The sequence below is a fragment of the Argopecten irradians genome, chromosome 9 (assembly GCF_041381155.1).
Source record: "Argopecten irradians isolate NY chromosome 9, Ai_NY, whole genome shotgun sequence".
Lineage (NCBI taxonomy): Eukaryota > Metazoa > Mollusca > Bivalvia > Pectinida > Pectinidae > Argopecten > Argopecten irradians.
In genome coordinates, this window is record NC_091142.1 from 620,255 (window position 1) to 635,189 (window position 14,935).

A 14,935-nucleotide genomic window follows, 5' to 3' on the forward strand; every position below is an offset into this window, starting at 1 on the left:
TAACCAAATTTGGCCACAAACATCCTTGGGGGAGGGGGAACAGATCTTTTATAAATTTTGGCTCTGACATCCTGGGGGCAGGAGGGGCGGTGCCCAATAGGGGAAATAGAGGTAAATCCTTTAAATCTCTACTTGTCATAGAGTTCTGAATGGAATGTAACCAAATTCGGCCACAAACATCCTTGGGGGAAGGGGAACAGAACTTGTGTAAATTTTGACTCTGGTCCCCCAGGGGCAGGAGGGGCGGGGCCAAATAGGGGTAATAGAGGTAAATCCTTTACATCGCTACTTGTCATAGAGCTCTGAATGGAATGTAACCAAATTTGGCCACAAACATCCTTTGGGGAAGAGGAACAGAACTTGTATAAATTTTGGCTCTGGTCCCCCGGGGGCAGGAGGGGCGAGGCCCAATAGGGGAAATAGAGGTAAATCCTTTAAATCGCTACTAGTCATAGAGTTCTGAATGGAATGTAACTAAATTTGGCCACAAACATCCTTGGAGGGAAGGGAACAGAACTTGTATAAATTTTGGCTCTGACTCCCTGGGGGCAGGAGGAGTGGGGCCCAATAGGGGTAATAGAGGTAAATTCTTTAAATCGCTTCTTGTCATAGAGCTCTGAATGGAATGTAACCAAATTTGGCCACAAACATCCTTTGGGGAAGGGGAACAGAACTTGTATAAATTTTGGCTCTGACCCCCCGGGGGCAGGAGGGGCGGGGCCCAATAGGGGAAATAGAGGTAAATTCTTTAAATCGCTACTAGTCATAGAGTTCTGCATGGATTGTAACCATATTTGGCCACAAACATTATTGGGGGAAGGGGAACAGAACTTGTATGAATTTTGACTCTGGCCCCCGAGGGCAGGACAGGTGGGGCCCAATAGGGGAAATAGAGGTAAATCCTATAAATCACTTCTTGTCCTAGAGTTTTGCTTGGATTGTGACCAAATTTGGCCATAAACATCCTTGGGGAAAGGGGAACTTGTATAAATTTTGGCTCTGACCCCCCAGGGGCGGGAGGGGTGGGGCCCAATAGGGGATTTAGAGGTTAATATTAAAATTCCTTCAGAAAAGAAACAATGAACCTGTATTCAGAACATTACTTGGTATTACAAACCAGGTGAGCGATACAGGCCCTCTGGGCCTCTTGTTTTTTCATACCCCAATAAAATTAAAAAATAGTGACATCAATGCTTAATTAATAATTCATTCCGTACATGACATCCAGGTTTGGTTTCTAGAGGTGATCGGTTTTGAGAAGGTTCGGTTTCGGGATGTTACACTGTATATATACTGGTATAACTATATGTTCATTGTGTTGTAATACAAAATTAAGAAGATACAGTTATTCCTTACAGATATTCCGTGCCAAAATGGACGCTGTGTGGGCAGAAATACCAAACAGAATCTACGAACAATTGGTGTCGAATTGCTGGAACAGCTGCTGATGAATCCACCTCCCTCGGAAACTGATAAAGTGAACAAGCTGAAACAGAAAATTTTGACACTGGAGATATCAACATCAGAGTTGATGGATGAACTCAATGAGCTTCGGTCATCAGCAGGTATTGATTTTAATGGATGTGTAATGTGTGAAAGTTAAGTTCTGCCAATATCTACCTTGGAATGACTGTTAAAGGTCCTATTCTCAGAGGGTTTAAAATTTCATTTTTTTTCCTGCAATACCCTTTGATATATGTTAAAGTAAAAATCTCTAATTTCTTAATATTAATCATACCTTTAATTAGCAAATGAAGCTAACACAGTGATTTAATTTCTCTGTCAGTAAAATATCACCAAGATCGGAATGGTAAGTTCTGTTAACACATCAGTTACTGAATCACAAAGATTCAAATTATTTTGATTCATTACACAAAATAAATAAAGTCAGATTTTTAGCTCACCTGGCCCGAAGGGCCGGTGAGCTTATGTCATGGTGCGGCGTCCCTCGTCCGTTCGTTCGTCGTCCTCCGTCCGTCCGTCCGTCAACATTTCCTTTAAATCGCTACTAGTCATAGAGTTCTGCATGGATTGTAACCAAATTTGGCAACAATCATCCTTGGGGGAGGGCGAACAGAACTTGTATAAATTTTGGCTCTGACCCCCCTGGGGCAGGAGGGGCGGGGCCCAATAGGGGAAATAGAGGTAAATCCTTTAAACCGCTACTAGTCATAGAGTTCTGCATGGATTGTAACCAAATTTGGCCACAAAGATCAATTTTGGAAGGGGAACAGAACTTATATAAATTTTGGCTCTGACCCCTACTAGTCATAGAGTTCTACATGGATTGTAACCAAATTTGGCCACAAAAATCCTTGGGGGAGGGCAAACAGAACTTGTATAAATTTTGGCTCTGACCCCCTGGGGGCAGGAGGGGCGGGGCCCAATAGGGGAAATAGAGGTAAATCCTTTAAATCGCTACTTGTCCTAGACTTCTGCATTGATTGTAACCAAAATTAGCCACAAACATCCTTGGTGGAAGGGGAACAGAACTTGTATAAATTTTGGCTCTGATCCCCCAGGGGCAGGAGGGGCGGGGCACAATAGGGGAAATAGAGGTAAATTCTATAAATCGCTACTTGTCCTAGAGTTTTGCATGGATTGTAACCAAATTTTGGCCACAAACATCCTTGGGGGAAGGGGAACAGAACTTGAATAAATTTTGGCTCTGATCCCCCGGGGGCAGGAGGGGGGGGGCCCAATAGGGGAAATAGAGGTAAATCCTATAAATCACTACTTGTCCTAGAGTTTTACTTGGATTGTGACCAAATTTGGCCATAAACATCCTTGGGGGAAGGGGAACAGAACTTGTATAAATTTTGGCTCTGACCCCCTGGGGGCAGGAGGGGTGGGGCCCAATAGGGGATTTAGAGGTTAATATTAAAATTCCTTCAGAAAAGAAACAATGAACCTGTATTTAGAACATTACTTGGCATTACAAACCAGGTGAGCAATACAGGCCCTCTGGGCCTCTTGTTCTTTTTGAGTTAACCGTTCATAGGTATTTTTTTGTAAATAATTAAAAGTTGTCATTTTTTTAAAATAAAAAAAAAGTTTGAGAAATGATATAACATGAAAAAAATCATGTCATTGTAAAAGTCATATTTGAAATGAAATTAATTTCACATTTACCCCGGTATTCTATTCAGTATTTGCTTAGTTTGTTTCTTCTGAGTGTTAACTGTGGGTTTTTTGGCCATCTTTATAAGAATGATTTACTTTTAAAGATGCTCCATTGCCGACAAATTTTTTTCTCTATCAAAAACAGGAGCAGACGATTCAGTATTTTCCTTCAGTTACAAAAGTTACTTACTTTACACCATTACCACCATTGAAAAATTTGAGCTTCTAATTTTATTAGCTCACCTGGCCCGAAGGGCCGGTGAGCTTATGTCATGGCGCGGCGTCCGTCGTCCGTCGTCCGTCCGTCCGGCAACATTTCCTTTAAATCGCTACTTGTCCTAGAGTTCTGCATGGATTGTAACCAAATTTGGCCATAAACATCCTTGGGGAGAGGGGAACAGAACTTGTATAAATTTTGACTCTGACCCCCCGGGGGCAGGAGGGGCGGGGCCCAATAGGGAAAAAAAAGGTAAATCCTATCAAACGCTACTTGTCCTAGAGTTAAGCATGGATTGTAACCAAATTTGGCCACAAACATCCTTAGTGGAAGGGGAACAGAACTGTATAAATTTTGGCTCTGACCCCCTGGGGGCAGGAGGGGCAGGGCCCAATAAGGGAAATAGAGATAAATCCTATAAAACGCTACTTGTCCTAGAGTTCTGCATGGATTGTAACCAAATTTGGCCACAAACATCCTTGGGGGAAGGGGAACAGAACTTGTATAAATTTTGGCTCTGACCCCATCGGGGCAAGAGGGGCGGTGCCCAATAGGGGAAATAGAGGTTATCTTATAAATTGCTACCTGTCCTAGAGTTCTGCATGGATTGTAACCAAATTTGACCTGAAACATCCTTGGCGAAAGGGGAACAGAACTTGTATGAATTTTGGCTCTGATCTCCCGGGGGCAAGAGGGGTGGGGCCCAATAGGGGAAATAGAGGTAAATCCTTTAAATCGCTACTTGTCGTAGAGTTCTGCATGGATTGTAACCAAATTTGGCCACAAACATCCTTGGCAGAAGGGGAACAGAACTTGTATAAATTTATGCTCTGACCCCCCCACAGCATGAGGGGCGGGGCCCAATAGGGGAAATAGAGGTAATCTTATAAATTGCTACTTGTCCTAGAGTTCTGCATGGATTGTAACCAAATTTGACCAGAAACATCCTTGGGGGAAAGAGAACAGAAAATTGTATAAATTTTGGCTCTGACCCCCTTGGGGCAGGAGGGGCGGGGCCCAATAGGGGCAATAGAGGTAAATCCTGTAAATCGCTGATAGTCATATAGTTCTGCTTGGATTTTAACCAAATTTGGCCCATAAACATCCTTGGGGTTAACAGAATTTGTATAAATTTTGGCTCTGATCCTCTGGAGCAGAAAGATGGGGCCTAATAGGGGAATTCAGAAAAGAAACAATGAACTTGAATTCAGAACATTCCTAGGCATTACAAACCAGGTGAGCGATACAGGCCCTCTGGGCCTCTTGTTTAGATATCCATGTTTACCTGTGTTTTAGATATCCATGTTTACCTATGTTTGAGTTATCCTTGTTTACCTCTGTTTTAGATATCCCTGTTTACCTATGTTTTAGATATCTCTCTGTTTACATGTGTTTTAGATATCCCTATTTACCTGTGTTTTAGATATCCCTGTTTACCTATGTTTTAGATATCCCTGTTACCTATGTTTTAGATATCCCTGTTTACCTGTGTTTTAGATATCCCTGTTTACCTATGTTTTAGATATCCCTGTTTACCTATGTTTTAGATATCCCTGTTTACCTGTGTTTTAGATATCCCTGTTTACCTGTGTTTCAGATATCCCTGTTTACCTAGGTTTTAGATATCCCTGTTTACCTAGGTTTTTGATATCGCTGTTTACCTTGGTTTTAGATATCCCTGTTTACCTTGGTTTTAGATATCCCTGTTTACCTGTGTTTGAGATATCCCCGTTTACCTGCGTTTTAGATATCCCTGTTTACCTAGGTTTTATATATCCCTGTTTACCTATGTTTTAGATATCCCTGTTTACCTGTGTTTAAGATATCCCTGTTTACCTATGTTTTAGAGAACCCTGTTTACCTAGGTTTAGAGATCCCTGTTTACCTAGGTTTAGATATCCCTGTTTACCTGTGTTTAAGATATCCCTGTTTACCTGTGTTTTATATATCCCTGTTTACCTATGTTTTAGATATCCCTGTTTACCTGTGTTTAAGATATCCCTGTTTACCTATGTTTTAGATATCCCTGTTTACCTGTGTTTAAGATATCCCTGTTTACCTATGTTTTAGAGAACCCTGTTTACCTAGGTTTAGAGATCCCTGTTTACCTAGGTTTAGAGATCCCTGTTTACCTAGGTTTAGATATCCCTGTTTACCTGTGTTTAAGATATCCCTGTTTACCTGTGTTTTATATATCCCTGTTTACCTATGTTTTAGATATCCCTGTTTACCTGTGTTTAAGATATCCCTGTTTACCTATGTTTTAGATATCCCTGTTTACCTGTGTTTTATATATCCCTGTTTACCTGTGTTTTAGATATCCATGTTTACCTGTGTTTTATATATCCCTGTTTACCTGTTTTTAGCTCACCTGGCCCGAAGGGCCGGTGAGCTTATGTCATGGCGCAGTGTCCGTCGTCCGTCCGTCCGTCAACATTTCCTTTAAATCGCTACTAGTCATAGAGTTCTGCATGGATTGCAACCAAATTTGGCCACAAACATCCTTGGGGGAAGGGGAACAGAACTTGTATAAATTTTGGCTCTGACCCTCTGGGGGCAGGAGGGGCGGGGCCCAATAGGGAAAATAAAGGTAAATCCTATAAAACGCTACTTGTCCTAGAGTTCTGTATGGATTGTAACCAAATTTGGCCACAAACATACTTGGGAGAAGGGGAACAGAACTTGTATAAATTTTGGCTCTGACCCCCCGGGGGCAGGAGGGACGGGGCCCAATAGGGAAAATAAAGGTAAATCCTATAAAACGCTACTTGTCCTAGAGTTCTGCATGGATTGTAAACCAAATTTGGCCACAAACATCCTTAGTGGAAGGGGAACAGAACTGTATAAATTTTAGCTCTGACCCCCTGGGGGCAGGAGGGGCGGGGCCCAATAAGGGAAATAGAGATAAATCCTATAAAAAGCTACTTGTCCTAGAGTTCTGCATAGATTGTAACCAAATTTGGCCACAAACATACTTGGGAGAAGGGGAACAGAACTTGTATAAATTTTGGCTCTGATCCCTGTTTACCTAGGTTTAGATATCCCTGTTTACCTGTGTTTAAGATATCCCTGTTTACCTATGTTTTAGATATCCCTGTTTACCTATGTTTTAGAGATCCCTGTTTACCTAGGTTTAGATATCCTTGTTTACCTGTGTTTTAGTTATCCCTGTTTACCTAGGTTTAGATATCCTTGTTTACCTGTGTTTTAGTTATCCCTGTTTACCTATGTTTTTGATATCCCTGTTTACCTGTGTTTTTGATATCCATGTTTACCTGTGTTTTAGATATCCCTGTTTACCTGTGTTTCAGATATCCCTGTTTACCTAGATATTTTAGATATCCCTGTTTACCTATGTTTTAGATATCCATGTTTACCTATGTTTTAGATCTCCATGTTTACCTGTGTTTTAGATATCCCTGTTTACCTAGATATTTTAGATCTCCATGTTTACCTGTGTTTAAGATATCCCTGTTTACCTATGTTTTAGATATCCCTGTTTACCTATGTTTTAGATATCCCTGTTTACCAATGTTTGAGTTATCCCTGTTTACCTATGTTATAGATATCCCTGTTTACCTGTGTTTGAGATATCCCTGTTTACCTGTGTTTTATCATATTTCTCACACAAACAAAAAGATAAAATATTATTAGTCATAGATCTGAAGAAGTATTTGGCAGTGATCAACAATGTACACGTGTACATTAATGGGTGTGCCACATGGTTCCACGACATCATTATGTAATTGCTTGAATCCATGATGTCATGCTATTTGTTTCCTCATACTTAGGATTCTTAAGATTAGTATGTACAATCTGTCATGACCTAGTAGCTATGATATCACAGAGAAATCTCTCACAACGAAAGCCGGTGACAAATCATTGAATGGTGGGAGTATGACAGACATAGTCCGACAATTAATCTTAGAACTGACAGAGTAATCAAGTTATTACAGATCTAGGAATTAAAACAGGGATATAAGGTCTTGCTCTGCTGATTAATTCAGTTGACTATATTTTGAGCATTTTCTTGATCTATAGTATTAAATTAAGATTTGTGTATCCTCTTTAGACTCTAAATCAGTAGAAAGGCAAGTAATGGTTGTGATATTTCTAATGCTTTTTGTGTTATCAGACTTAATGGGTATTTGCTTCCTGAACAAAATACTGAAATGTTGCTCTTAATTAACATAACATAGATTAGAGACAGCTTTTTATTTTAAACTCCCATAAAACATGTTTGTGGAGGATATTAAATTGTGCTCTGTTCTTCCGTCTGTCCAAGATCCTTTTCTGGGATATATCTCCAAAACGCTTCAACATAGTTCTATACATTAGTTAGTGCCCTAGGTGTGCCTTTCGCTCTTTTGGAACTTTTATTTTTGATATTTTCTGTTACTGTTTCCTTTTACTTCCGGGCTATAACTCCAAAACCATGAAACTTTCTGCATAGATCAAGCTGTTACCCTACATGTATTACTATTGGGGGGCCTCCTATTTTAAATTTTTTTGGGGGATATAGCCATCAAAACATAAACAACTGTGGGGCATTGGGGATATAGCCATCAAAACATATACAACTGTGATGCGCGGGGGATATAGCCATTAAAACATATACAACTGTGAGGCGCGGGGGATAGCCATCAAAACATATACAACTGTGAGGCGCAGGGCATATAGCCATCAAAACATATACAACTGTGGGGCGCGGGGGATATAGCCATCAAAACATATACAACTGTGGGGGCAGGGGAATATAGCCATCAAAACATATACAACTGTGAGGCGCGGGGGATATAGCCATCAAAACATATACAACTGTGAGGCGCAGGGGGGATATAGCCATAGCAAACATACAAAACATATTATACAACTGTGAGGCGCGGGGGATAGCCATCAAAACATATACAACTGTGAGGCGCAGGGCATATAGCCATCAAAACATATACAACTGTGGGGCGCGGGGGATATAGCCATCAAAACATATACAACTGTGAGGCACGGGTGATATAGCCATCAAAACATGTACTACTGTGGGGCGCGGGGGATAAAGCCATCAAAACATATACACCTGTGGAGTTGCGGGGATATAGCCATCAAAACATATACAACTGTGGGGCGCGGGGGATATAGCCATCAAAAACATATACAACTGTGAGGCACGGGGTGATATAGCCATCAAAACATATACTACTGTGGGGGCGGGGATATAGCCATCAAAACATATACGGGGGATATAAGCCATCAAAACATATACTACTGTGAGGTGCAGGGGATATAGCCATCAAAACATATACTACTGTGGGTGCGGGGGATATAGCATCAAAACATATACTACTGTGGGGCGCGGGGGATATAGCCATCAAAACATATACTACTGTGATGGGGCGCGGGGGATATAGCCATCACAAACATATACATACTGTGATGGTGCAGGGGATATAGCCATCAAAACATATACTACTGTGGGGTGCAGGGGATATAGCAATAAAAACATATACACTACTGTGGGGGTGGGGGATATAGCCATCAAAACATATACTACTGTGGGATGGGGGATATAGCCATCAAAACATACATACGGATATAATAAAACATATACTACTGTGGGTGCGGGGGATATAGCATCAAAACATATACTACTGTGGGGTGCAGGGGATATAGCCATCAAAACATATACTACTGTGGGGCATGGGGGATAATAGCCATCAAAACATATACAACTGTGGGGCCCGGGGGATATAGCCATCAAAACATATACAACTGTGGGGTGCAGGGATATAGCCAATAAAACATAAAACTACGCGGGGGATAAAGCCATCGGGGGATATAACAAAACATATACAACTGTGGGGTGTAGGGGATATAGCCATCAAAACATATACAACTGTGGGGTGCAGGGGATATAGCAATAAAAACATATACTACTGTGGGGCGCGGGGGATATAGCCATCAAAACATATACAACTGTGGGATGGGGGGGATATAGACATCAAAACAATACACTACTGTGGGGTGCGGGGGATATATAGCCATCAAAAACATATACAACTGTGGGGCGCGGGGGATATAGCCATCAAAACATATACTACTGTGGGGTGCAGGGGATATAGCCATCAAAACATATACTACTGTGGGGCTGGGGGATATAGCCATCAAAACATATACAACTGTAGGCGCGGGGGATATAGCCATCAAAACATATACAACTGTGAGGTGTGGGGGATATAGCCATCAAAACATATACTACTGTGGGGCGTGGGGATATAGACATCAAAACATAAACAACTGTGGGGTGCGGGGGATATAGCCATCAAAACATATACTACTGTGAGGGCGCTGGGGGATATAGACATCAAAACATATACTAACTGTGGGGTGCATAAACATATATACTGAGGGTCAGAGGATATAGCCAAAAACATATACTACTGTGGGGGGCGTGGGGGATATAGACATCAAAACATAATACTACTGTGGGGTGACAGGGGATATAGCCATCATAAAACATATACTACTGTGGGGCGCGGGGGATATAGCCATCAAAACATATACTACTGTGGGGTGTGGGGGATATAGCCATCAAAACATATACTACTGTGGGGTGCAGGGGATATAGCCATCAAAACATATACTACTGTGGGGCGCGGGGGATATAGCCATCAAAACATATACTACTGTGGGGCATGGGGGATATAGCCATCAAAACATATACTACTGTGGGGCGCGGGGGATATAGCCATCAAAACATATACAACTGTGGGGATGCATGGGGGGATATAGCCATCAAAACATATACTACTGTGGGGCGCGGGGGATATAGCCATCAAAAAATATACTACTGTGGGATGCTACAGGGGGATATAGCCATCAAAACATATACTACTGTGGGGCTGGGGGGATATAGCCATCAAAACATATACAACTGTGTGGTGCTGGGGGATATAGCCATCAAAACATATACTACTGTGGGTGCGCGGGGGATATAGCCATCAAAACATATACTACTACTGTGGGGCGCAGGGGATATAGACATCAAAAAACATACTACTACTGTGGGGTGTGGGGATATAGACATCAAAACATATACTACTGTGGGGTGCAGGGGATATATAGCCATCAAAACATATACTACTGTGGGCGCGGGGGGATATAGACATCAAAACATATACAACTGTGGGCGTGGGGAATATAGCCATAAAAACATATACTACTGTGGGCGCAGGGGGAAATAGCCATCAAAACATATACAACTGTGTTGGGCGGTGGGGATATAGCCATCAAAACATATACAACTGTGAGGGTGCGGTGGGGGATATAGCCATCAAAACATATACAACTGTGGGGCGTGGGGGAAATAGCCATCAAAACATATACAACTGTGAGTTGCGGGGGATATAGCAATCAAAACATATACTACTGTGGGGCACGGGGGGATATAGCCATCAAAACATATACTACTGGATGCGGGGGAATATATCCATCAATAACATAAAACATATACTAATACTGTGGGGCATGGGGGATATACCATAAAAACATATACAACTGTGGGGCTGCGGGGAGGGGGGGATATAGCCATCAAAACATATACTACTGTGAGGCGTGGGGGAAATAGCAATCAAAACATATACTACTGTGGGGCGTGGGGGATATAGCCATCAAAACATATACAACTGTGAGGCGCGGGGGGGGATAGAGCCATCAAAAACATATACTACTGTGGGGCATGGGGGATATAGCCATCAAAACATATATACAACTCAAAACATATACAACTGGGGCGCGGGGGATATAGCCATCAAAACATATACAACTGTGGGGCGCTGGGGGATATAGCCATCAAAACATAATACTACTGTGGGCGGGGGGGATATAGCCATCAAAACATATACACTACTGTGGGGTGAGGGGATATAGCCATCAAAACATATACTACTGTGGGGGCGCGGGGGATATATAGCCATCAAAACATATACTACTGTGGGGCGTGGGGGATATAGCCATCAAAAACATATACTACTGTGGGGGCGGGGGGATATAGCCATCAAAACATATACTACTGTTGGGGCGCAGGGGGATATAGCAATAAAAACATATACTACTGTGGGGCGTGGGGGATATAGCAATCAAAATATATACTACTGTGGGATGGGGGGGGATATAGCCATCAAAACATATACAACTGTGGGGACGGGGGATATAGCCATCAAAAACATATACAACTGTGGGGCACGAGGGGGATATAGCCATCAAAACATATACAACTGTGGGGGCGCGGGGGATATAGCCATCAAAACATATACTACTGTGGGCGCGGGGGAATATAGCCATCAAAACATATACTACTACTGTGGGGCAGGGGATATATAGCCATCAAAACATATACTACTGTGGGGCGTGGGGGATATAATCAAAAACATATACTACTGTGGGGTGTGGGGGGATATAGCCATCAAAACATATTCAACTATGGGGCGCGGGGGATATAGCCATCAAAACATATACAACTGTGAGGCGCGGGGGATATAGCCATCAAAACATATACAACTGTGAGGCGCGGGGAATATAGCCATCAAAACATATACTACTGTGGTGCATGGGGGATATAGCCATCAAAACATATACAACTGTGAGGCACGGGGGATATAGCCATCAAAACATATACTACTGTAGGCATGGGGGAAATAGCCATCAAAACATATACAACTGTGAGGCGCGGGGGATATAGCCATCAAAACATATACAACTGTGAGGCGTGGGGGATATAGCCATCAAAACATATACAACTGTGTGGTGCAGGGGATATAGCAATACAAACATATACTACTGTGGGGCCCGGGGGATATAGCCATCAAAACATATACAACTGTGAGGCGCAGGGGATATAGATATCAAAACATATACTACTGTAGGCATGGGGGAAATAGCCAGCAAAATATATACAACTGTGAGGCGCGGGGCATATAGCCATCAAAACATATACAACTGTGAGGTGTGGGGGATATAGCCATCAAAACATATACAACTGTATGGTGCAGGGGATATAGCAATACAAACATATACTACTGTGGGGCCCGGGGGATATAGCCATCAAAACATATATACTAATGGGATGGGATGGGGGGATATATAGACCATCAAAAACATACTACTACTATGGGGTGCAGAAGATTTACGAATAAAAAACATATACTACTGTGGGGCGCGGGGGAGGGGATATAGCCATCAAAACATATACTACTGTGGGGCGCAGGGGATAGAGCCATCAAAACATATATTACTGTGGGGCTCGGGGGATATAGACATCAGAACATATACGTCTGTGAGGCATTGGGGAAATAGCCATCAAAACATATACTACTGTGGGGGTGCAGGGGATATAGCAATAAAAACATATACTACTTTGGGATGGGGGGGATATAGACATCAAAACATACATATACTACTGGTGGGCACAGAGGATGAAGCCATCAAAACATATACTACTGTGGGGTGCAGGGGATATAGACATCAAAACATACACTACTGTGGAGCTTGGGGGATATAGCCATCAAAACTATACTGTGGGGCGCGGGGAATATAGCCATCAAAACATATACTACTGTGGGGCGTGGGGGATATAGCCATCAAAACATATACAACTGTGAGGCATTGGGGATATAGCCATCAAAACATATACAGTGGTGGGGCACGGGGGATATAGCCATCAAAACATATACAACTGTGAGGCGCGGGGGATATAGCCATCAAAACATATACAACTGTGAGGCGTGGGGGATATAGCCATCAAAACATATACTTCTGTAACGGTCGCGTGACCGACTATGCCTGTTGCTACTCTGTACTGCAACTACAACTGTAGTACGGTCCCGTTACCAAGTTCTATGTTGGACCCAGGCACTGTTAAACACAACAAACTAAATACTGCCAACAATATGTACAAATAAATGGCTAGTCTACATGACTCATAATCACATGTGAACAACCATGATCCGATTCATTTACACCTGGTAAATACAACAACTGAATCACCTTGAGCACCCTGTATCTTCAATACCACAGGTCTAAGTAAAGAGGCTGCTTCACTATGACAGTCAGTTCCTCGTGTACAAAGTACACATTATCACGACACCAATACCGAGTCACCCTTTTACCGCGGCACCGAGTGCTTTGGCAAACCTTGTCTCATTGTTCGAGCAACACGCCGCCCTGTGTTACTGAACACCTGGTATCGAACTGACACCCCGTTACCCTGTACTCGTCAGTACGTCACCCTGTACTGCAGTACCCTGTAACGTTATACCCCATAGTGGTAGCAACAGTGGAACCCCAACTTTCTCAGCTGGGCCCAAACTTATTCAGCTTGGTCACTGACAGAACCTTGCCGAAGCAGAGATTCGCCTCTTACATCGTGCTTCCCATTGACGATCATGCTGAACTACTTAACTTAGAATCAGTAAATTATTCCTGGTATACAGAATTTCAATAATTAAATACTTATTTATTTCAACAGTAATCAACTTTTATTTTGCTAATATATCTTTCCTACATGTAACTGTAAAATTAGAAACTATTTATAATATTTCAGACCTGCACATTGATTAGTCATTAAGTAATTAAAGAATCATTATAAACTTCCGGAAATCAAGGGGAATAACTCCAATCAAAATATCTTACATTACAATCATTCACTTCACTACTGTGAGGCACGGGGGATATAGCCATCAAAACATATACTACTGTAGGCACGGGGGAAATAGCCATCAAAACATATACAACTGTTGGGCGTGGGGGATATAGCCATCAAAACATATACAACTGTGAGGCGCGGGGGGTATAGCCATCAAAACATATACTTCTGTGGGGCGCGGGGATATAGCCATTAAAACATATACAACTGTGAGGCGTGGGGGATATAGCCATCAAAACATATACAACTGTGAGGCGCGGAGAATAAAACCATCAAAACATATACTACTGTGAGGCGCAGGGGATATAGTCATCAAAACATATACTACTGTGAGGCGCAGGGGATATAGCCATCAAAACATATACAACTGTGGGGTGCGGGGGATATAGCCATCAAAACATATACAACTGTGAGGCGTGGGGGATATAGCCATCAAAACATATACTACTGTGGTGCATAGGGGATATAGCCATCAAAACATACTACTGTACGGGGTGCAAAAAAATACAACTGTGCGCGCGGGGGATATAGCCATCAAAACATATACTACTGTAGGCATGGGGGAAATAGCCAGCAAAACATATACAACTGTGAGGCGCGGGGGATATAGCCATCAAAACATATACAACTGTGAGGCGCGGGGGATATAGCAATAAAAACATATACAACTGTGAGGCGCGGGGATATAGCCATCAAAACATATACTATTGTGGGATGGGGGGGTATATAGACATCAAAACATACATTACTGTGGGGTGCAGGGGATATAGAAATAAAAACATATACTACTGTGGGGCGCGGGGGATATAGCCATCAAAATATATACTACTGTGGGGCGCGGGGGATACAGCCATCAAAACATATACTACTGTGGGGCACGGGGGATATAGACATCAAAACAT

The 14,935-nt window shown here is 42.3% G+C and overlaps 2 protein-coding genes across 9 annotated transcripts in view; one reads left to right on the top strand and one right to left on the bottom strand.

The window, feature by feature from the left end:
- LOC138331040 (aspartate--tRNA ligase, mitochondrial-like) overlaps window positions 1–14,935 on the bottom strand; it is a 669,399-nt gene that overhangs the window by 242,699 nt on the left and 411,765 nt on the right. The gene's annotated exons all lie outside the window — the stretch shown is intronic.
- LOC138331034 (uncharacterized) overlaps window positions 1–14,935 on the top strand; it is a 213,252-nt gene that overhangs the window by 12,737 nt on the left and 185,580 nt on the right. For all 5 annotated transcript variants that reach the window (XR_011209646.1, XM_069278489.1, XM_069278490.1 and 2 more), the window contains one exon: window positions 1,359–1,565. Coding sequence is in view for 4 of the 5 variants with exons in the window: in XM_069278489.1 (XP_069134590.1) it covers window positions 1,359–1,565 (207 nt within the window). In the remaining variant the exon portion in view is untranslated. The remainder of the gene's footprint in view (window positions 1–1,358; window positions 1,566–14,935) is intronic.